The sequence below is a fragment of the Podarcis filfolensis genome (genome assembly GCF_964270895.1).
Source record: "Podarcis filfolensis genome assembly, chromosome: 13".
NCBI lineage: Eukaryota > Metazoa > Chordata > Lepidosauria > Squamata > Lacertidae > Podarcis > Podarcis filfolensis.
Window position 1 is genome coordinate 22,637,045 of NC_139615.1, and position 19,949 is coordinate 22,656,993.

A 19,949-nucleotide genomic window follows, 5' to 3' on the forward strand; every position below is an offset into this window, starting at 1 on the left:
TTGGAAGGATTGCTTACTCCTGTTATGAGATTGCTTGAGCATTACATGTCTAGTTCCTGCTCTCCAGACTGCTGGTAGGAGCTGTTAGATTGCCAGGTATCAGAAACACGATCTTCTCAGTGTCTGTTGGTTTTTAAGAAGCTTGAAAAAAATTCAGTCCATTGTGGGTCTGAAGTTTTTTAGTTGCTGCTGCCTATAAGCAAATCAATGCTTCATTTCTAATTGTTATTTTTATTTTTTAAAACTGTACATACATTTCCTTCTGAGGACACAACACAATGAAAGGCAATATATAAATCTCTGAATGAATAAATAAATGAGTGAATTTATTAGATCAGATAGTCAGATAGCATGGTATACATCCATCCATTTAGATACATTGCTTATTCCTAGGGCTCTGTGCATTTGGCTACTAGGAGAACTAATACGAGACATAAAATCCAGGTTCTGGAGTCAGTGGACATATTCGAGGTGGGGTAATTAAGAAGCTTAGGGGAGAGCTGAGCAGGACTGCTGTTGGTTGGAGGATGGCCTTTCGGCGACTTCCACCGCTTTCTGCCTCCTCTTATAACTAACAAAATTAGAATATGCATAACACCCTATCCTAGGCTGAGCTAGGCACACCTTTAGTCCACTGATTTCAGTAGATGGGTTCATGGAACTCTGCACAGGATTGTGCTGCAAATTGCATAAAATAATGTATACAGAATTTAGCTTTCCTCACAAAAAAATTGAGCTACCTTGGTGCACACTCTTTATATTTTTTTAAAGGCAGTGTGTACACAGATCTGCTCACTGAAAATGGTCAGAACTTGGCTTTTTTTAGCTGTGCTTTGACTTGCATAATGAACTAGCATCCTGGGAACACTGGAAGCTGCCTTCTACTGAATAAGACGATTGGTCCATTAGTATTGGTCCTAGAATGTGGCAGTGCTCATGTGATGTTTTGTAGTACCCACCAAACTTTGGGCATATGGCTGGGTACTAGACGTCTGTCCAGCGACAGCTGGTCAGTAATCTGTCTAGTGCCCCAGGCTGGATCACTTCCACCCAAAGAAGTGTGGCAGCCAGCATCTTCCTCATGCCGGCGTGGCAATTACAGAAGTGGTCACTGGGACTGTGTTCTGCCACTTTAATGGACCGGCACTTGGGCAACATAGCTAGCATTCCTCCTGGCCTGTGCAGTCTTGATGCCTATCTGGTGAGGTGGGAAGCAGGCAGGGGTCAAAGAGAGGCTCTCCAACCCAAAGGCGTGCAGCAAAGATGTGCCGGCAGGGCAGCTGGTGAGCCATGTAGATGGAACAGCTGCAAGTGGCCAGATCCTGGCTCACCAGGAAAGAGCAGGTGCTTCCCTCCAAGAGGTAGCCCTCAGGCGTGTCCTTGAGCTCATAATGCGCATGGGGCACCAGGTCCAGTTCCTCGGCCACCAGATCAGCGCTGTCGGGCAGGCAGGCAGTGTGGTACAGCTCAGCCACAGGTGCCATGTTGAATGTTGAGGTCTCCACATGCAGGGCTTGGAGATCTAGCAGGCCCTGAACGCAAGTGGCCAACACCATAGGAGGGGTGAGTACTGTCAGCAGCTTACGGCGGTGAGTGCTAAGGTGGTCGAGGAAGGAGCATTCCCGGTTCTTCTCAAAGGCCCAGCACTCTACCCACATGCCCTTATGAGGGTGCCAGTGCTCCAGGAAGTACTGCAAAAAGGAGAGTGGGGCGACATCCTCCAGGTCGCTCAGGTACTGGCTGTAGACCCGCGGTGAGTCAGCATTTGCCAGGTTGAGCAACAGGTTACGGATCCGGTCCTCCTTCGGCACAGCCAGCTCGCAAGCTCTGCGGTAGAGGGCCTCCAAGACCTGCAGGCGGCAGATCTGCACCCGGGCACATGGCAGGACCTCCTCCACCGCGTCCAGCCCTGTGACCCCAGCCCCTACTGTGACCACCTTCACCCTCAACTTGATGTCCGGGGCACTCTGCACCAGCGAAGCCACAATGAATATAAGAAGGTCGGGCAGCCCCTGGCGTGCCAGGCAGTAGGCCACCTCACGCCCGCGCCCATTGGCATCTTGGCAAAGCACGGTGTAGAGCTCAAAGTCTGCATCAAGGCAGGCAGCGCGTTCCAAGAAGAGGCGAGCCGGGAAATGTTGCACAAGGTTGCGCATGTGCGAGGTGGCCAGGAAGATGCTGTTGAGGACAGCCACATCCTCCTGGAAGACAAGCTTGACTTTGGCCCCTGGATCTGCCTTGAAGAGAGCGTCCAGAACAGCCAGGAGGTCGCACATGCCCTTGTCTTTGGCTTTGCTGTAGTCCTCCAGGTTCCAGATAAGGTCGGGTGCCAGAAAGCGCTTGGAGATGCTGTTGGTGATGCGGATGGGCAGCCCTAGGCTGGCCCTCAGCTGGTGCCGCTTGAAGTGATGGGCAAACTCCAGCTCCGACAGGCGGTGGTTGTGCTCCAGGTTGGCCTCAATCACCACCAAGCGGTCCTTCTTGGGGCCCAGGCGCAGAGTGATAGAAGCTGGGCAGTCAATCTTCTCACTGCTACAAAGGAGGAGATGGGGGGGGAAGGGTGTTTGTTTAGTAAGAAGCGATAGCACTATTGACACTGGACTCCAATGGATGCCAGTAGGAACTGCTATCACTGCCAATCCCTCCCTGTCTGGGGCCCCGTCCCCGTCCCCCCATGGAGGAAACAGTTCACATGGAGTTGGGGAAAATAAAAATATCTCAAGCATATTGTGGATTTTTCAAAAGAAATCTTCCATGGCTTCATTTTTAAAAAAATAAAAAAATGAATGTATTGTAGTTTAGCCACCCAGAGTGGCTGCGACAACCTAGCCAGATGGGCGGGGTATAAATATTATTATTATGACTATGACTATTATTTGCAGTGCTTATGTCAAAAAAGGCAAAGAGGGCCAACCAACTCTGTAGGTTTTATTCAGAAGAGCACGCCTTAATTCAGCACTATACACTTGGGATTTTTAATTCAAGAGTAATTACAGCTCAAGGAATATCTTGTTCGGTGAGGCCCTATGAAGAAATCCTAGGGTTTTGCTTTCTATAGAGCAGGGATAAGCAACCTGCGCCCCACCAGAGGTTGCTGGACTACAGCTCCCATCATCCTTGCCCACTGGCCATGCTGACTTGGGCTGGTGGAACCCAAAAGCATCGGGAGGCTAAGCTATAGAGGAACAATCAGTGTCTCTTTGAGGGTCTCAATGATACTAGGGGAATGGGAATCAGAGAGAATTTTAGCATGTAAACATCTCGGAGTATGGGGCCTGTGCAGCAGCATGCACACAGACAGCATTATATAATCAAACACACGATGGACTTACAGGCGGTTGCGTTGCACCGTGCTCTGCCCCACATAGGTCCCGCTGTGCTTGCAGATGAGACGCACAAAACGGAAGCGGAGTGTCTCGGCGAGGCTGGGCTGATAGTGCGGTGGGTTCTGGCGCAGTGAGATGAGTGGCTTCAGGCTGGCGATGATGAAGAGCACTTTGTGCTTTTCGCACCAGTCGTCAAAGAACGTGCTGAACTGGTGCCAGGTGTGAAACTCCCGGCCCAGGCCGAGGTCCCCCATGGCATCTGTGAGCAGAGGAGCACAGTCATTCAAATCATAAGAGAAAGCAGAAGGAGGAGGCAGTGAGATTGGCGGTTCCAGTGATGGCATTTGTAGCCAGCAATTTCCACCCAAAAAACTTCTTATGTCTCTTAAGACACCTTCTGCAATCTAACCTTTCCTACAAGATGCATATCTCCTTATTAAAATGCAGGCTTTTGTATTTTGTTTAGACACATTATGTAAAACACTATTTAGATTCCACAAATCTGGACACGTGTTCTTCTTAAGTAGTTGAAGCTGTAATCCTATGCACACTTCTCTGGGAGTAAGTCATATAGGGAACTGGACTGCAAATTTGGTACACAATTAAGGAAGCTAGTACAGTACCTGCCAAAGTGAATATGCTTAAAGTCTTTTCTTTACAGAGATCCAGTATCCACTGGCAATCATGCCATGAAGACTTGTTGCCACTCTTTGGAGAAAAAGTAACCTGAAGAAAAATATATATGAAGATTTATAAAAGTACCAAATATGGGAATATTTTGAACTACTAGTAATTACCATGCCCATGGGAGGTTGTTGGTGCCTCTGAATTAAGACGGTGAGTAGCAAGAGATGTGATGCAGTTTTGGGGGTGCCCATTGCAAAGCTGAGGCAGGGCAGGGGATGCACTGCAGCTGTCAGATCTAAGTTGTGACAATGTTTATGTACTACAAGAAGTATGGCATGTCTGCGTACGGGTGCAAGAATGGAAAAGTTAATGGCACCTATCACTTGGGCTCACCCAAATGGACTGAAGTTAGTAGGAAACTGAAAACAGTTATTCCTGGGCTGGCACATATAAAGCATGATGGTTTGCACAAATCTGAGCCCGCCCACCCGCCCACCCGCCCACCCACCCACTAATACATGCACACTCACTCACTCACACTTATTCATGCATGCAGACAACAAAAACATGCATCATATGCTGCAAGAGACATAAATGTGTGCATTTAATCCACACAGCAGTAAATGCAAAAATATATATGCCTGTATGATGAGGAAGGGGAACATGCTTAAATGAAAGTGCACGTATTTATGCATGCATTTTATAAGCTCGGTCAATTCGGAGCTGTGCGCTCTGGGGCCCCGACTCCCACCCTTCCAGCTTCAGAGAGCGCCCCCAGCTGTCTCTGGGAGTCCCAATCCCGTGTTACTCTTCGCACCCCCTCCGCCCGGCAAAGGACCCCGGATCGGACCCATACCTGGCCGGCTGTCTCCTTACCCCCTCCAGCCACCTTGGATCTCTGCCTGTCCGGGATGCGGCCAGAGAGCCAGGCCCGCTCCTAGCGAAACAAACCCGGGCGCTCCGTCTCCCGCTTGCTGATTCCGGCTGGGCGACGGAGGCGAGCCGCGAGCTCCGCCTGCTGGAGCTTCCAGCAACGCAGCCTGCTCCGTGGACGGCAGCACTGCGTTGCCAAGAAAGAGCAAAGTCTAGGTGGCTGGAGGAGCAGAACGGAAAGGATCACGAGGAGGGCTGACGAGGGAGGACGGCGCGCGAAGAAGAGGGTGCCTCTGAGCGTGTGCAGAGTGCCTTCCCGTCGCTTACCTGGCCAACGCCAAGTCGCGCACTCGAGATTAGGAGCTGAACTTGGCTTCGAACTGGGAAGTCGCAGTAGCTCGGCAATCCCAGCGCGCCAGGTGATGACCGGGGAAGAGCTGGGTTCGAACCCCGACTTAGCGATGGGAGTTCAAGTTAGGCTAGTGACTTTCTCACAGCCTTACAGACCTCAGATAAAGAAGGAAACTGCTGCGCCCCCCTGCGCTCCTCAGAGCAAGAGCAGGGCAAACATGTCACGAATTAGCAACGCATGCACACACACACACACACACACACACACACCCACCGGCTTCTTGCCGGAGGTAATGTCCTTAAATGAAATATATTTGAAGGGAGGGTGGCTAATGTTCCCTTACTTTGCACGTGCTCACAAGGCCCTCTTTATTACCGTGGCGCGAAACAAGTTTTGTAGCTGTAGTCTTCTCTACAAACAAACTAGGGGGAAAGCTGCACTTGTTGAACTTCCGCCTGAGGGTCAGCTGCTAAAAGGCACAAGAGAAAAGATGGCATGGTCGTGTTATTGTGTGGCCCGACTTTACTGAGGGTGGTCCTCTTGTTTGAAAGGCTCTCTTGCCCTCGCCTAGTTTAAAAATTGCTCATCAGCGCAGCGCCAGCCGACTGAGCAGGTACTCAAGCCCCTCCCTTGAGATGAATTTTATTTCCATTATAGAAACCATTTCTAAATGTACGCCAGTATAAATGAGTATATCCAAATCTGTTTCCTTCCTTTCTGAATCGTTAAGTGGCCACCTAGCGCATTTAGGAAGTGCCTTCACTTTGCTCCTGGTGCAGAAGCGCTGTCGTCCTGACGCGTTGCCGCACGGCAGCTCGGACCCCACGGCACCGGGGCGCACCTGAAGAGCCAGGAAGAAGAGTCCGGACTGCAGCTGAAATGAATGGAGCTGGAGCTGCCGATGGAAAAAACAGCGCGCCAGAGCCAGCGAAAGGGAGCGAAGGATGACCCTCGCCTCCCTCCCACCCACCCCAGCCGATTGACAAGCATCTCGGCCACTCGCGAGGGTGCATTTGGGAGAAAGATGCGCAATTCTGCTGTGGCCGGGGCGCAGCTCACCTTGGCTTCATTACTACGAGCAGCTCTGGAAGGTGGGAGCGTGGAGAGATTCCTGAATGGGCTGCCAGGGCTCAGTCTGTGCAAGGTTGGGTGCCTGGGCGGACAGACAAGATGCCCCCTTTTGTGCCGGAGAAGAGAGAGCTGTGGTTGATGGGGGGAAATGTAGTATTTGTGCAGAGGGGTTATAGGGGTGTGTAAAGGAGAGGCCAGTGGCGTAGCGTGGGGGGTGCAGGGGGTGCTGGCCGCACCGGGCGCAACATCTGGGGTTAGGGCAAATCCACGGGTTAGGGGGCGCAAATCCACGGGTTAGGGGGCGCAAATCCACAGGTTAGGGGGCGCAAATTACTTGCCTTGCCCCGGGTGCTGACAACCCACGCTACGCCACTGGGAGAGGCTGAGTGTATGTATGGGCAGGACCACAGCCATCAAACCTGCAGAGTCCTTTGGGAAAGGCGTTTGTTATTCGTTAAAACAATTCCTCTAACGCTGACAGGAGACTTTAAAATAAAACAGAGCATTTTTAAGGAGGAGGATTTGGTAATCATCTCAATATTTCTATTCTTAAAACACTTTGGCAGCTGGGCCCCGTAAAGTGCAATTCTATATGCATGCCAACTCAGACAGAAGTTCATGCTCAGTAAGTTGAGTGGAACTTATTTCTAGGTAAGGTAAGTGTATACGGAATTGGGAGTCTTAATTCTGCTTTGTGAGCTCTTTTCATGACAACAATTATGTAACACAGGTTCTATTCATTGTCCATGGGTTATAAACTAAGAGGTAACAACTGAAGGATGGTTGTAGCCATGTTAAGCAGGATATGTAGAATTAAACATTGCTATTACAACATTAAACTTTTTTTAATGTGCAAACTACACAAAAATAAAGCTTTAATAAAAAATTTTTACGGAAACAATTCCTTTTTTTCTTTCTCTCTCTTTTTTTAAAAAAACCCTAAAATTTACATATGCAGCTATAACCATTGCAGGTTTCCAAACATGCAATTTTGGTGTATCAACAGTGTTACAGGGGTTAAAACTGGTAGTGTTAGAAAGGCTTGAAATACTGAAACGTGTTTTGACAGGCTTGTACAAATAAACGGAGGCAGAGTTCCAAAAGCTACGTTAGCCATACGCAGTAGGATTTTAAAAAACTCCCCCCACCCTTTTGAATACCAGACCTCCCATTTCTTATCACAAACTACTTCTGAAATGCTTTAGTGGTATGGAAAGCTGTTATTTGAGGGGAAAAACATGAGTCCAAGGTCCCCTTGGGCATGTGAAACTATGGAGACTCTTTTAATTCTTAAAAGTAAAAAAGAAGAAGAAGTAAAAGTAAATTAATTGGGTGGGGAGAAAACTAGTGGAAGAGGGAGATCTCCTGCCACAAACTGTGAAAGGAGAAGTCTGAATGGGCAACAAATATTCTTTATGAATTGCTCCACTTCTAAATTGAGAAAAAAGAAACACAAAGAAAAGTTGAATGTCAGTAGAACAGATCTCCTCCACATTGCAATAGTAAGCATGTTTTGTTAAAGACCACCATGAAGGAGGAAGTGGTTTGAAGGCCTTTGAGGTGACACATTACCAGGAGTTTGCTCCAAACTAACAGAATTCTGACTATGTCATTTCTTAGACAAAAAATGATTGGTTGGCACCCATCCACATGGCTTTCCATGTCATCCAATATAGGTACTTTGAGCTTGCATTCCTATTTATGATTTAAGTCATAAATTCCTATTTAAGTTTTGAGGGTGAAGCTTATCTTTTCACTGCTCAGATTTCAATATTCAGACAGCTGTTCTGTCAGTTGAAAAGTGTGTGTGGATAAGATGTCGTTCAATCACATTGCGTTTGTGTGTAGCTTTTACTAGTTCTGCATGTAGGTCTTGTGCAACTGACACAACAGGGATCCTTGTCCCTCTTTCACAACGGCATTAGGAGGAGCAAGTTCTTCCCACTGTAAATGCAGGTTGGGGCTTCTTTGCCTTCTTCCACCCCACTCCCCTCCATAAACTGACAAACATCGAAAGGAAAACAAACAAACATACAACCCATCTGAGCTGCTGAAGGCATTCTTTGCTTCGATTATGTTAAAGGTAACCACCTCGTCATCAGAAGGCAGTTCCTGCTTCTAAAGAGTTCCAGGACAAAAATAAAAATAAAAAAGATCCCCTAGGTTTAGAGTATTTCCTAAAAAAAATAAAAATTCTCTACATTCAAGTCAGCTACAATTCCCGCCTTTGCCTTCAAGTCAGCTGAAGGGCTCTTCTCTCTCCTGCATGCTCTGCTCTGCACTGAACTGCAGCCCGAAACTTTCTGCGCATTCGCAGCACCCGGCCTTCCTGTCGTGGCCCCCCTGGCCCGAATTCCACTTTGCATTCTTCCCGCAAAGTGAACAGCGGCTCGCTTCCTCCCGCAGGTGGGTTCTCATGTGGTTCACCAGGTTGAATTTGTGCAGGAACCTTTTCCCGCATTCGGTGCACTGGTGGGGCTTGACCCCAGTGTGGACCCTCCGGTGCCTGGTGAGGGTGGATTTGCGAGAGAAGTTCTTCCCGCATTCGGGGCACGGGAAAAGTGTGTCTTGCTTATTCGCAGGCTGCTGGCCGTCGACGTTCTGGCAGGCAAACTGGGCTGGCTGCAAGGTGGGGAGCATCCGGCTTCTCTGCTTCTTTATGCTTTCCTGTATTAGAAAACCCCCCTCGTTTTTGGTCTGGATCTCTTCACCTGCTGGATGGAAAGAGAAATTCCCATTTTAAGCAATCTATCAGACTAGTAGAAATGCTTGATAATTTCGCTGCTGGAAAGAATGTGGTGTGTGTAAGAGAGGGGTGCCAAAAACTGAAGGGTTGCTGCTGGAAGGCATGCAATCTGATCCAAAACTTATTGCTTCGCCTCTCTTCCTAAATATGTGGGAACTAGTTAACATTGGCAAGGGAGGAAGAAGTTTATTTAGGGTGGTCTACATGGTTCTTCTCTATCCTTTATAACCTCTCAATTGAGCATTTTAATTGCGCTCTGTTTTTTTAAAAAAGGAAATACTTATTACAGATTGGTTTGCTTTATCCTGAATTTAAATGTTGTTGGTGGTTTGCTCCTGTTGTGGAGCAGCTATATAAATGCAGCAAGTGAAACAAATAATCCTGTAAGGTAGATCGGACTGAGAGCTGGAGGCTGCACAGTGACACAATGAGCTTCACAGCCGAGTGGGGATTTGAGTCCTATTTCAATACTATAACCATTACTGAACACTGGCTGTCAACTCTGCACATGCCCTGGAGCTGTCACCTCCAGTTAGTTACATAATTTATACATAATTTATAACCTGGACCTTCAACATAAATTAATGCAGCCAGGGTGGTTAACAAAGTAGCAAGGAAAGTATACTTTAAAAAATAATAAATCATACAACAAACCATTCAAATAGACAGGAACCATCCAAAATTGTACAGTGTTAAACATGCCAAGATTAGCACCTCTTAACAGTCTGGGAAAACAGAAATGTTTCTGCCTGGTTTCTAAAGTATAGTACCAAGGGGGCTGCCAACGGAGGACATCCCAAGGTTAGGAGCCACCACTGAAAAGGCACTGTCTCTGGTTGCCACCCTCTGCACTTCAGATGATGGGGGAATCCTGAGAAATGCCTTATACAGTGGTGCCTCGCAAGACGAAAATAATCCGTTCCGCGAGTCTCTTCGTCTGGCGGTTTTTTCGTCTTGCGAAGCAACCCTATTAGCGGCTTAGCGGATTAGCGCTATTAGTGGCTATTAAAGGCTTAGCGGCTAAAAGGCTATTAGCGGCTTAGAAAAAGGGGGGGGAAAGCGAAAAAAATCGCAAGGCTCGCAAGACGTTTTCGTCTTGCGAAGCAAGCCCATAGGGAAATTCTTCTTGCGAAGCACATCGAAAAACGGAAAACGCTTTTGTCTAGCGGGTTTTTCGTCTTGCGAGGCATTCGTCTTGCGGGGCACCACTGTATATGATGATCTCAGTGGACAGGCAGACTGATGCAGGAAGAAGGCAATGTAAAGGTATTTCAATCTTTAACCGTGTAGGCTTCAAAGGCTAGGACCAACGCTCTGAATTGCACAAAGCGTAGAGAGAAACACTTAAGATCATGCTAACACAATGAATGGTACTGGGTTGGATCCAGACTTGGGCTGCAATCTTATATCCACATCACTTGGGAGTAAGCCCCATTGAACTTAATGGGACTTACTTCTGAGTAGATGCGCATAGTTTTGCACTACAAGTTAATTGCACTTGGTTCCCACAGAAATCAAGTGGACCTAAGTCTAACTGACTAACTTTTAACTTGGGTTTTAATGGGAACTAAGTAAAACTAAGTCTGGATGCAGCCCATTACAAATATGAGTCTTAGCACTGAAAACAGGACTTAGCCTCATGACCTCTCTCAAATGCGTTCCACAAAAATATGCCATTTTAGACATGAATAACTGAGGCTAAGTGTGACTTCCTTGAAGCACAGAATGAATGCACAACAGAGGTGTCACATGAGCCTATTTTTCTCCGATTCAAGGTACTGCACAACACACTGGCTGCCTTGTGGTAATAATCCCAGAGCTGGGAACCCAGAGAGGAAGGGAGGAAATATTCCGGGGGGTGGGTGGGGAGGGAGAGACAGACAGTGAAAAACAGTATAGGAGAGCAACCCGTTAATACTCTCACCTGTACTAGAATGCTATTGCAAAATCCTTACCCAATGAAGTGGCATTTTCGTTCACCTCCTCCTTGGCATCTCTGCAAAGCATCGTCTGCCTGGTGTCCAAGGGTACTTGCTCAGTTTCTGGGAAGCTCACAGCCTCCTCGAGTACAAAAGGCCCCAGCACCTGAAAAAGCAGCAAGGACCCCATTCAAGCCAGAGAGGGGTATGTTCATAAGATCATACCATTGCAGAATTGGACATGCCAGTTCAAAAAAGATAAAGGCTACAGGTTCAGTCCCCAGAGCCATCACTTTAAAAGGAGCACAGATTGGAAGGCAAGCAAGGAAAGAGCTCTGTCTGGAAAGCGACATTCAGTTGGGGAAGAGAGAGAGAGAGAAAATGTGCATGTGTACTGGACTAGGTGGACAGAGGCCTGATTCAGGACACATTCAAATGTGCACAATGAAGGGGGAGGCTTGAATTAACCGTGCAGGAGTTAAGGCATGGCTCCTGTTGCTTCCTCACATGCACTGCTGTCTCATTGTGAACAACAGAGAAATGAATCGGTTTAGCAAAGGACTTCACATTTAACAAAATGGAAGTTTCTACGTTGATGTTAGCCATTTCGTTTGCAAACCACTTTTAACCGCAGCGTACAGAAAAGTTAAAACAAAACAAACCTCCACCACATACCCTTCCTGTGAATATAGCTTCCAAACAGGGCAAGATTCCATACCTATCACACAAATCTCTCTGTATGTGCAACTTGTACTGGTATAGTCCCTCTGTCTGTGAGGACTGCACCATCTCAGTTATGTACATTCTGTTAACTTGGTGTGTATTCTGGGACTGTGAGCATGCAGTACATACCAAGTGAAAAATTTACACTCATGAATCAGCTTATGGTGTTTTTGGTTGTGTTTTTTTAAAAAAAAAACACCACCACCATTTGTAAGCCTTACAAGATTTGTCCAGTACTGGATGAAATATTACAAGCTCAAAAGAAAAGGCAGAGTTCTGTGCCTTCAGAACATGGCACATCAGCACCCACATAGCAACCACTACTCTTAGGGTTTTATATGCATTCTTGTTCACAAATGGCAAAGAAAAGCTTTTTAATAAATATAAAACGGATATTCCCCAGGGTTCTGTGCAAGCATTTCGATCTTGCAGTAGACCCCAGCAACATGATCTAAAACTTCCTCAGCTTCCTAAAACTTCCAGTTACTACTACAAAAAGTTCTCACCTGCTGATCCCACCTCTCACCTTCCTGCTGCTTCAGCAGGAAGTGCTCTGCCAGGGTCACGGCCTGAACGCAGGTCTTGGGGCGATATTCCTGAACCCAGTCCTGCATTTCCTCTGGCAGGATGGTCAGGAACTGCTCCAGGACCAACAGCTCCACAATCTGCTCCTTGGTGCGGCTTTCTGGCTCCAGCCAGCGATGGCAGAGCCCCCGCAGGCGGGCGCAGACCTCGCGAGGGCCCTCGGCCTCCTGGTAGCGGAAGTGCCTGAAGTTCTGGCGCTGCCTCTCCAGACTGACGGCATCCTCTCGCAAGATGGCTGCCTTCACTTTCCCATAATCCCCGCTCTCTCTCGGATCCAAGTTATTGTAGGCCTGGAGCGCGGCTCCATTGAGGGCGGGCATGAGCCGTGTCACCCACTGTTCCTTCGGCCACTTGCAGGCCTCAGCCACGTCCTCAAAGGTAGCCAGGTAGGTCTCAACATCTTCCGTCAATGTGAGTTCTGGCACTTGCAGGTTCCTCCACGCAGGTGACTGAACTGGCGTGAGATCTGGAGTTGGCAATTCCTGTTGCCCCTGAATCTCCCACCGCTGGGGTGTTTCCAGCCGTTCGCTCCTGGTCTGCTGAGGTGTTATCAGTCTTAGGCCACCTCCAGCTGTCCCAACCTGCACAATACGGTAGGTTTTCACTGAACCCTCTGATATCCCCAGTGCGTCAGAACCCATTGGGTCTGGCTCCTTCTCCATTTTCACCGACGGCTGCACTCTTTGCTCCAGTGGTGCTGGACACTGGAGATACTGAGCTACCATATTCCGCTTGGCTGCCATTTTCCTCCTCATTTTTGAATTGGTTTCTGAGTTTATGTGGCCTTTCACTAGGGTTTCCAACACCCAATTTGCCACCAGGAGAGCCTATCAGCTGCAGAAAACTCCTATGGCTGTCTTGATGCCAACCTGGAGGGGTGATAATCACACAAAAAATGGTAAGAATTAGAACAATTTAAATTGTAATTTCAGCAACATTATTAACAAGGCAGCAGGCTTCAATCAATCCATAGGTCAGCAAGGGCTCTAAAAATCTACCAGTTTGCTAGTCTTGTGAAAGAGATTTCTTATGTTTGAAATATCATATTAGCTAGAATTGAAGGAACACAAAGTCCAGGCAAAACAAACAAGCAAAAACAATCTGATTCTGTCTTCTGAAAAGGGTGTGTTACAGTGGTATTTGAAAATAAACAACACATTTCTTGCAAACCTCTTACGAGGTTTTACTACAGTCAATCAGTATACATTTTGTAAAATAAGCAAGCACACATTTTGGCTCCTTCTGCATCAAAAAGCTGGCTTGGTTACATTTAAAACTGTCTTCAGAGGCAGCCCTACATATAACACATTGCAGTAATCTATCCTAGAGGTTGCCAGAGCGTAGACATTAGTTAGGCTATCCTTGTCCAGATGGGGTGCAGCTGGGCCACCAGCTGAAGCTGTGCCACTGAGGCCATCTGAGCCTCAAGCAACAGCAAGGGATCCAGAATATGGTTACCAGATTTTTTTTCAATCTGGGGCCTCTTTTATTTTATTTTTTGAAGCTGAGTAGCAACAGGAAGCCAGTAGTGGGGATGGTGAGGCAAAAAATAAAATAAAATAAAAAGATCCTGGGCCCAAGCACACACGCATATTGTATTTTGCACCCTGTGAAACATAACTGCACAGAGTTTTTTAAAAAAAACTGGGCAATGGCCACCCTCCTGCAACTCCCGAGCCTTCCCCGATCAGTCAAAACAAAGGGGGAAGGGGGCAGGAGATCTGTACCGCTGGACGTCCCCGGTTCCCCTTCAGAAGTGGCAGCAGCAGCAGCAGTCAGCAGCCTGGTAGCGTAGTTGGCTCTGGGTGGCTTCAGGAGCTGCTTGCTGCTGTGGCGCCCACCAGTTTGCCTCCCGGAAGTCCCCATATGATGTGTCTTGTGCGCAACACATCATATGGGGACTTCCGGCAAGGAAAAATGGCAGGCGCCATGGCAGCAAGCAGCTCCTGAAGCCTGCCAGAGCCAACTGTGCTACCAGGTTGGCTCTGGGCTGCTGAGGCTGCTGCTGCCACGTTTCCTGGGGACAGATTTGCAAATCCGGGGACATCTGGTAACCCTAATCCAGAAGTACCCCCAAGCTGCGTACCCGCTCCTTCACGGGGAGCATAACCCCATCAAGAGAAGGCAAACCTATTGCTTTTTTTACACCAGAGAAATATGGGAACACGTAGTGCGATTCTGAGCCAGATCTTGGGGCTACTTTCTTTCCCCCTGCCCACACACATTTGTTCACCTCAGTACCTGCAAATGTATTAACTGATACACTTGTTAGACCTGTTCAAAAACCACTGCAATAAAATCAAACAAGAGAAGTAAAGCAGGATGAAGTCAGGAAAGGACAGAAAAATGAAACACAGGGTGTTTTTTGAGGGGGGAGTGGGTAGATCTTACTGGTCTGATTTCTCACGTGCAATGGTGCTTCTTGCCAACCAAGAAGTCCGGCGAGCATCAGCTTGCACCCTTCCAAGTCCACCCAAGTGTTCTCCACAGCTGCCTCAGATAGTCAATGCCTTACCCCCACTTCTTGCCTTTGAAATTCCCATTGCTTTCTGGAATGGATGGCACCACTCCTCTCCGCCCTCCCCCTACCAACCCACCCTGAGCATGCTCAGATCAAATGGGCTGTGCAACTGACTAGGCCTCATTGCACCCATGTGGTCACAGACCACTTTGTATTTCCCACAAACAGTAGAGCACTGTTAAGAATGTATGCAATTGGCCGAGCATTGCAGACAAAAGGCCAGCCCAGGAGAGAGCATTGGCTTCACAAAAGAAGGCCATCAACTTAGCCGGACTGCAGGGCTCCTTTCTTTTCCAGGATTCTGCCCCCACCCATGCACAATAATCACCTTCACAAATACATGCGCATTATTATCTGCCCACAGTGCTTAGTTTCTATGGCCACATGCATGCCAGAGTTTATACTTTTTTAAAAGTTGTTTAAGCCTCTAGGCAGGCCTAAAGTGTTTTGGGTTTTTTTTTAGCCATCTATGTGCAGGGATTAGCACATTCTTAAGAACATTATCACTTAACTACAGCAAAAGATAAATTCTGTGCCTTTTAACAACAACATTAGAAGCACTTTCCTGCTATTGGGAGACTAAAAGCTTTACCAGTTGACTTCTGTTGGTCATGCAGCTGTGAAATACCTGAAACATTCACTTTTTAAAAGGGAGTATTGTTACCACATACACAACATCACATCCTTCTACTTCACATAAATAAACCTAAGTATTAATACCAGCCTCTGGTTCCACAGGTTTAACACAGATTTTTAAAAAAACACAATTCCCCCCTTGCACATAAGCACCTATTCAAAGGGTGAGGGAAATGGCTGGCTTTAACCACCCATTTTGGGATTTATAGGGGAGAGCTGCTCATTCTAAATACACCTGGGAAGGAGATGGGGGTCACCACATACAGCAGAATGAGGTGGGGGAATTGTGGGTCACTAGAAAGGGCAGTATCATTTGTGATTGTGGGAATGGGCAACATTTGCACCTCGAATAATAATAAGAAATTTAAAAAGTCACAACAACAACAACAACAACAACAACCCACAGACACCCGGGAAGTTGACGCAGTAGGAAATGGTCTGAGATCAGCTCCTTAAATTGCTAAGTTTTTTTTTTGTTTTATCTGCAGGAAGCTTGGCAGTGGGAGAGCCAACAAAAATGCCCCCACCTTTGGTCTGAAGTGGTGTAACCCACCCCACCATCTCTAGATTCTACCACCAGCTCATCCTGCCACTTGAGGGGACCCAGGCCCTAGCGACAGCCTAATTGAGTTCAGCAAAACACCTGAGAAGTTGCACACTGGATTGGCTTGTGAGAGCTCCTCAATGATGTATGCTGCATAAAGTGCTGGAGCTCTCAAGATTCCAAGAAACCTTTCCCTCCACTTGTTGAAATCAGCTGTGCCATTTATTTTTCCTGGGCTCCAGTGCTCTTAACAACTACATGACAGGAAGAAATTGAACAGGTGCAGCAATTCAGAGCCAGGAGAAGAGGTTGATAGGGAAAAAAATATTCTGCCAAGTTTCTGCCCCTTATGCAGCTGTTGAAAAACAAAGAATGCCTGCCAGATGGTGGCTGCCCTAATGCTCAGGGAAAGGCACTTTGCACATGTTCAGAGGCACACCCTATACATTTTATCAATAATAATAAATACTAAATTACCTCAGCATAGCGTATGATTTCCAGGCTCCAAAATTAAAGCCTGGTTTAAACTCTGAATGTGCCTATGATTGGTGGGTTAATCAGATGAATCAAGAGGGAGGCTTTATTTACAACTGATAATAGGTAACATTTTAAACTTTCTGATGGTAAGAGCTGTTCAGCTGTGGAACAGACTCCCTTTGAAGGTGGTGGACTCCTCTTTTGGAGGTTCAGAAGCAGAGGTTGGATAGCCATCTGTCATGGATTAGTTGAGATTCCTGCATTGCAGGGGGTTGGACTAGATAACCCTCTAAGTCCCTTCCAACTCTACCATTCTATGTTTCTATGACTGTTTGAAATATAGCATAGTTTGGCTTCTTTTAAGATATTGAGCCATTAGTCAGCATCTATTCCCTCTGGAAAACAGGAACAATATTTGAGGTACATTGCATTATGGCTGAATGAGTTTTAATTGTTTGATTTGCATATGAATAAAACAGTAGTTTTGGAGGGGGAAAGTATTCTTCCTTTGTTTGCATGTGACATTTTAGAAGAGGGATTAACTTCTGTGTGGGTGTGAAGGGGGAAAGCCCACCATTTAATATCTTATCCCTGTTTGTCAGGGATGCCTTTGCAGCTGATTAAACTGCAGTTAGTTAATCAATTACAGATTGCAGCTTTAGCTAATATCACAAAAAGAAACACGAAATTCTAAAACACTTTGCATGCAGTTTATAACAAGGCAGGGTGAAAAATCTCCAACCCCCTTTCTCCTTACCTCATTTCCTTACATCTACCTGCCCCCCCCAGTAAACAGCATGACTTGCTTTACAATGCCCAGTCCAGATTTCAAAACGGAAGATACAGTAAATGATTGCCATGCTGTGAATCAATAAATAATTCTCCACACTTTAGGTGAGCTCTGCACATGTATTAATTGTAGAAAAGGACATTTTGGCAGGTGCAATTCTTCCAACCCCTTCAGTACTATTGCACCAGAACACCCTGTCCCTGCAGAAACTTCCAGTCCAAAGCTCACAAGCAATCCTATGCACGTTGACTCAGCAGGAAGCCCCACCGTGTTCAGTGGACCTTACTCCCTAGTAAGAATAGGATTGCAGCCTCAGTTTATCAAAATGCTAAACCAAAGAAAAAGTGCATGGTGTTCACTCTACAGAACACATAGATGTAGCTACCTAGTCTTCACACCTTATTAAGGCTACAGCCTAAACATATCTGCCTGGGAGCAAGTCTCAATGAACCCGAATCTGATTTACTTCCGAGCAAGCGGGCGCAGGATCAGGCTGCACAGACCTAGGCGACCGGTTTAGTAGGGCTTGGTCCCAAAGAAGCGTGCATAGGATTGCGGGCATATTTATTTAATCACTTGACTGAAGCCGCTTTCTTGCCAGCGTTACTGGTGAGCGCCCTTAACTCCTCCCATTGCTCCCGCAGGGTCATAAAACAGGCTATTAAGAAGCATTTCTAAACCCTCCCTTGACAGCCGAAATAAATTAACGTTCCTTCCCGCAAGATCTCATTCTAACCAGATTTTAAGTGGTCTGGACTAGACTCTCTCTGTCTCCCCACCCCGCTATCCTATCTAGTCAAAGAGAAGCAAGGGAGCACTTTTTTAAAGCGGCAGGTAGTAACGCCGGTAAATAAGGGACAGATGGTTTCCACCCCCACCCCCGGAGAAGTCATTTCTTCATCCAGCAAGTTTCCAGGTTATTCAGAACTCTTCGCCCGGCAGCTGATGCGCTGCTCACCTCTACGGTCTACGACTGCACAAAGCAAACGGGGGCAGAGGAGCAGGTGCAACCAGGTACCCAGAACATTGCAGCAGCTCAGGACGAGGCAACTATACCTTTGGTGAGCCCTGGCTGAAATTAAGTTCTGCCCGGCAGCATGCACTAAACACAAATCACGGCAGGGTGGCTAGAGGGTGCAACGCTCATCTGTGTCTAGTGGTTCTGAAAATGCAACTTTCGCCAGGGCGGCGGCTGCGGTTGCTGCTGCGGGCTGTTCTGCTTGAGCTTCTGCCGGCGGTTAATTTCCAAATAATAAAAAAAGAGGTACCGGGGCTCAGAGCTGCCCGGAAACCACATCCCTCTGACCTGGGAAGTCCTTCCCCCTGGTGATCCCAGATGTGTGGGAAATTGGCCGTGGTTGTGCAGTGGCGTTGGCAAAGCACGTAGTCTGTGTTCAGAGGCACTTTCCTCTCGCTCGCTCTTTCATTTGTTCCCGGCGATGAGCTTCCCGGCGTTGGAAAAAAAGGCACTCGGCGCTCAGATCCGTTTCAAACGAAGCTTTAAATTTTTGCTAAGTAAGACGAGAAAGGGTTAACGGGCGGAGCTCTCTGGGTCCTAGAGCCGCCTCGGTTGTTTTGGAAGTAGGGGCTTCCTTTTCCCGCTGTACAGCTGGGGAATGCAAGAGCTTTTCAGGGTGAGTTGGGGTGGCTGTAACGGGGACACAATCGGTGTGTGTGTGTTGATGGGTAAAGAAAGCCAAACAGAACAGATAAGCTACAGCTGGGGGTTTTTTTTGGTTGTTTTTTTTTTACCAGTATGGAACAAACTACGCTCCGGTTTTGCGCATACAGTATCGACTTGGAAGTTCCTCTAAGCTCCTTGGGTCTTATTCCCAGTAAATGTGAATAGGATCGCAGTCTCAAAGCGATTGCTCAAAAAACAACAACCCCTCCTTGTTTGTGCTTGCTTTGTAAATTTGCTGCCTAAAAAGCGAACTTCCTACTTCCGTGCACCAATAGTTTTATACAGTGCAAGTCGAGTTCAGAAAGTCTGCAAATTCTACCGTTTGGGAGCTAACTTTTAAGTGGAACTGTTTTCCCACACGCCTTTTTTTTAATGTGTTTTGGGGGCGGGCAGGCTGGGATCACCTGTTGGATTGTTAAAGGCCACAAAAACCGCCAAGGCCCATTAGTTGATTTGCTGGTGCGAGGACTCTGGTCTGACTAGGGAACCTGGAAGTCTTAGAATATGTAATGATCAGAACTGTGGTTGTTCAGTGGGTGAAAGAAAGGTCCTCTTTGCATGTTCAAAGACAAAACATTTAGGGACCAACTGGGAGGCTGACTCCACTTGTTTGTTCTTCCACTATCATAATGTGCTGCTGTCACCTGCCATCCCAGCTTTGCACCGTGAATTGCAAGCAGAGACCCTGTAAAAGTAATAATAATGTAAATTCTACCCTGTTTCCCAAGTAGTTCAGGGCATCATCAACATTAATTTCATTTAACGCTTCCTTTTTGCAATGAAGTCTCAAAGCGACTTGAAAACAGTAAAATACAGGATATAAAAACAATTTAAAACCAGAGAAGGTTTAATCACTAGTAACAGTATACCTAAAATGCTCATCCAATAATAAATGAATAAGGATCAAGTCCTACCCACCTCACTAAAAGATGAGCACCAGCACATGAGGCAAAATGAATTAACCAGAGGCCTGGGTGAACGGAAAAGTCTTGGGCTGGTGACTGAACATTGACAGAGATGGGGCCAAGTCTGTCTCTCTGAGAATACATGTTTCCCATCCTTTAATACAACAAGA

General features: G+C 47.0%; 2 protein-coding genes across 13 annotated transcripts; both read right to left on the reverse strand.

Annotated features, from left to right (window-relative positions):
* Positions 1-305: 305 nt before the first annotated feature.
* On the reverse strand, positions 306-6,162 carry ZSWIM9 (zinc finger SWIM-type containing 9). Of its 8 annotated transcripts, none has more exons than XM_083582204.1 (4): positions 5,522-6,162; positions 3,950-4,052; positions 3,333-3,585; positions 306-2,532 (listed from the first exon to the last, which is right to left on the reverse strand). In XM_083582204.1, the coding sequence occupies exons 3-4, from the start codon at positions 3,578-3,580 to the stop codon at positions 1,161-1,163; spliced, it is 1,620 nt and encodes a 539-aa protein (XP_083438330.1). In that variant the 5' UTR covers positions 3,581-3,585; positions 3,950-4,052; positions 5,522-6,162; the 3' UTR covers positions 306-1,160. The 8 variants fall into 8 exon arrangements, with proteins under 8 accessions (XP_083438330.1, XP_083438329.1, XP_083438328.1 ...); XM_083582203.1 differs by lacking the exon at positions 5,522-6,162 and adding an exon at positions 5,154-5,432; XM_083582202.1 differs by lacking the exon at positions 5,522-6,162 and adding an exon at positions 4,830-5,095.
* Positions 6,163-7,078: 916 nt separating this feature from the next.
* Positions 7,079-18,684, reverse strand: LOC310747627 (uncharacterized protein). 5 transcript variants are annotated; one of them, XM_083582218.1, is made up of 4 exons: positions 18,497-18,684; positions 12,144-13,091; positions 10,951-11,080; positions 7,079-8,963 (listed from the first exon to the last, which is right to left on the reverse strand). In XM_083582218.1, exons 2-4 carry the CDS (start codon positions 12,975-12,977, stop codon positions 8,488-8,490), a joined length of 1,440 nt encoding a protein of 479 aa, XP_083438344.1. In that variant the 5' UTR covers positions 12,978-13,091; positions 18,497-18,684; the 3' UTR covers positions 7,079-8,487. The 5 variants fall into 5 exon arrangements, with proteins under 5 accessions (XP_083438344.1, XP_083438343.1, XP_083438347.1 ...); XM_083582217.1 differs by having other exon boundaries at positions 18,247-18,498; XM_083582221.1 differs by lacking the exon at positions 18,497-18,684 and adding an exon at positions 18,247-18,493 and having other exon boundaries at positions 7,079-8,960.
* Positions 18,685-19,949: the final 1,265 nt, after the last annotated feature.

What these genes read in the sequence shown, in the direction of transcription:
- LOC310747627 (XM_083582218.1), bottom strand. Translation starts at nt 12,977, where the DNA reads ATGAGGAGGAAAATGGCAGCCAAGCGGAATATGGTAGCTCAGTATCTC. An exon ending in GTGAGAGGTGGGATCAGCAG is followed by an intron (nt 11,081 to 12,143) that starts GTGAGAACTTTT and finishes CTGCTTTTTCAG; the next exon opens with GTGCTGGGGCCTTTTGTACT. An exon ending in CGAAAATGCCACTTCATTGG is followed by an intron (nt 8,964 to 10,950) that starts GTAAGGATTTTG and finishes CTTTCCATCCAG; the next exon opens with CAGGTGAAGAGATCCAGACC.
- ZSWIM9 (XM_083582204.1), bottom strand. Translation starts at nt 3,580, where the DNA reads ATGGGGGACCTCGGCCTGGGCCGGGAGTTTCACACCTGGCACCAGTTC. An exon ending in ACGGTGCAACGCAACCGCCT is followed by an intron (nt 2,533 to 3,332) that starts GTAAGTCCATCG and finishes CCTCCTTTGTAG; the next exon opens with CAGTGAGAAGATTGACTGCC.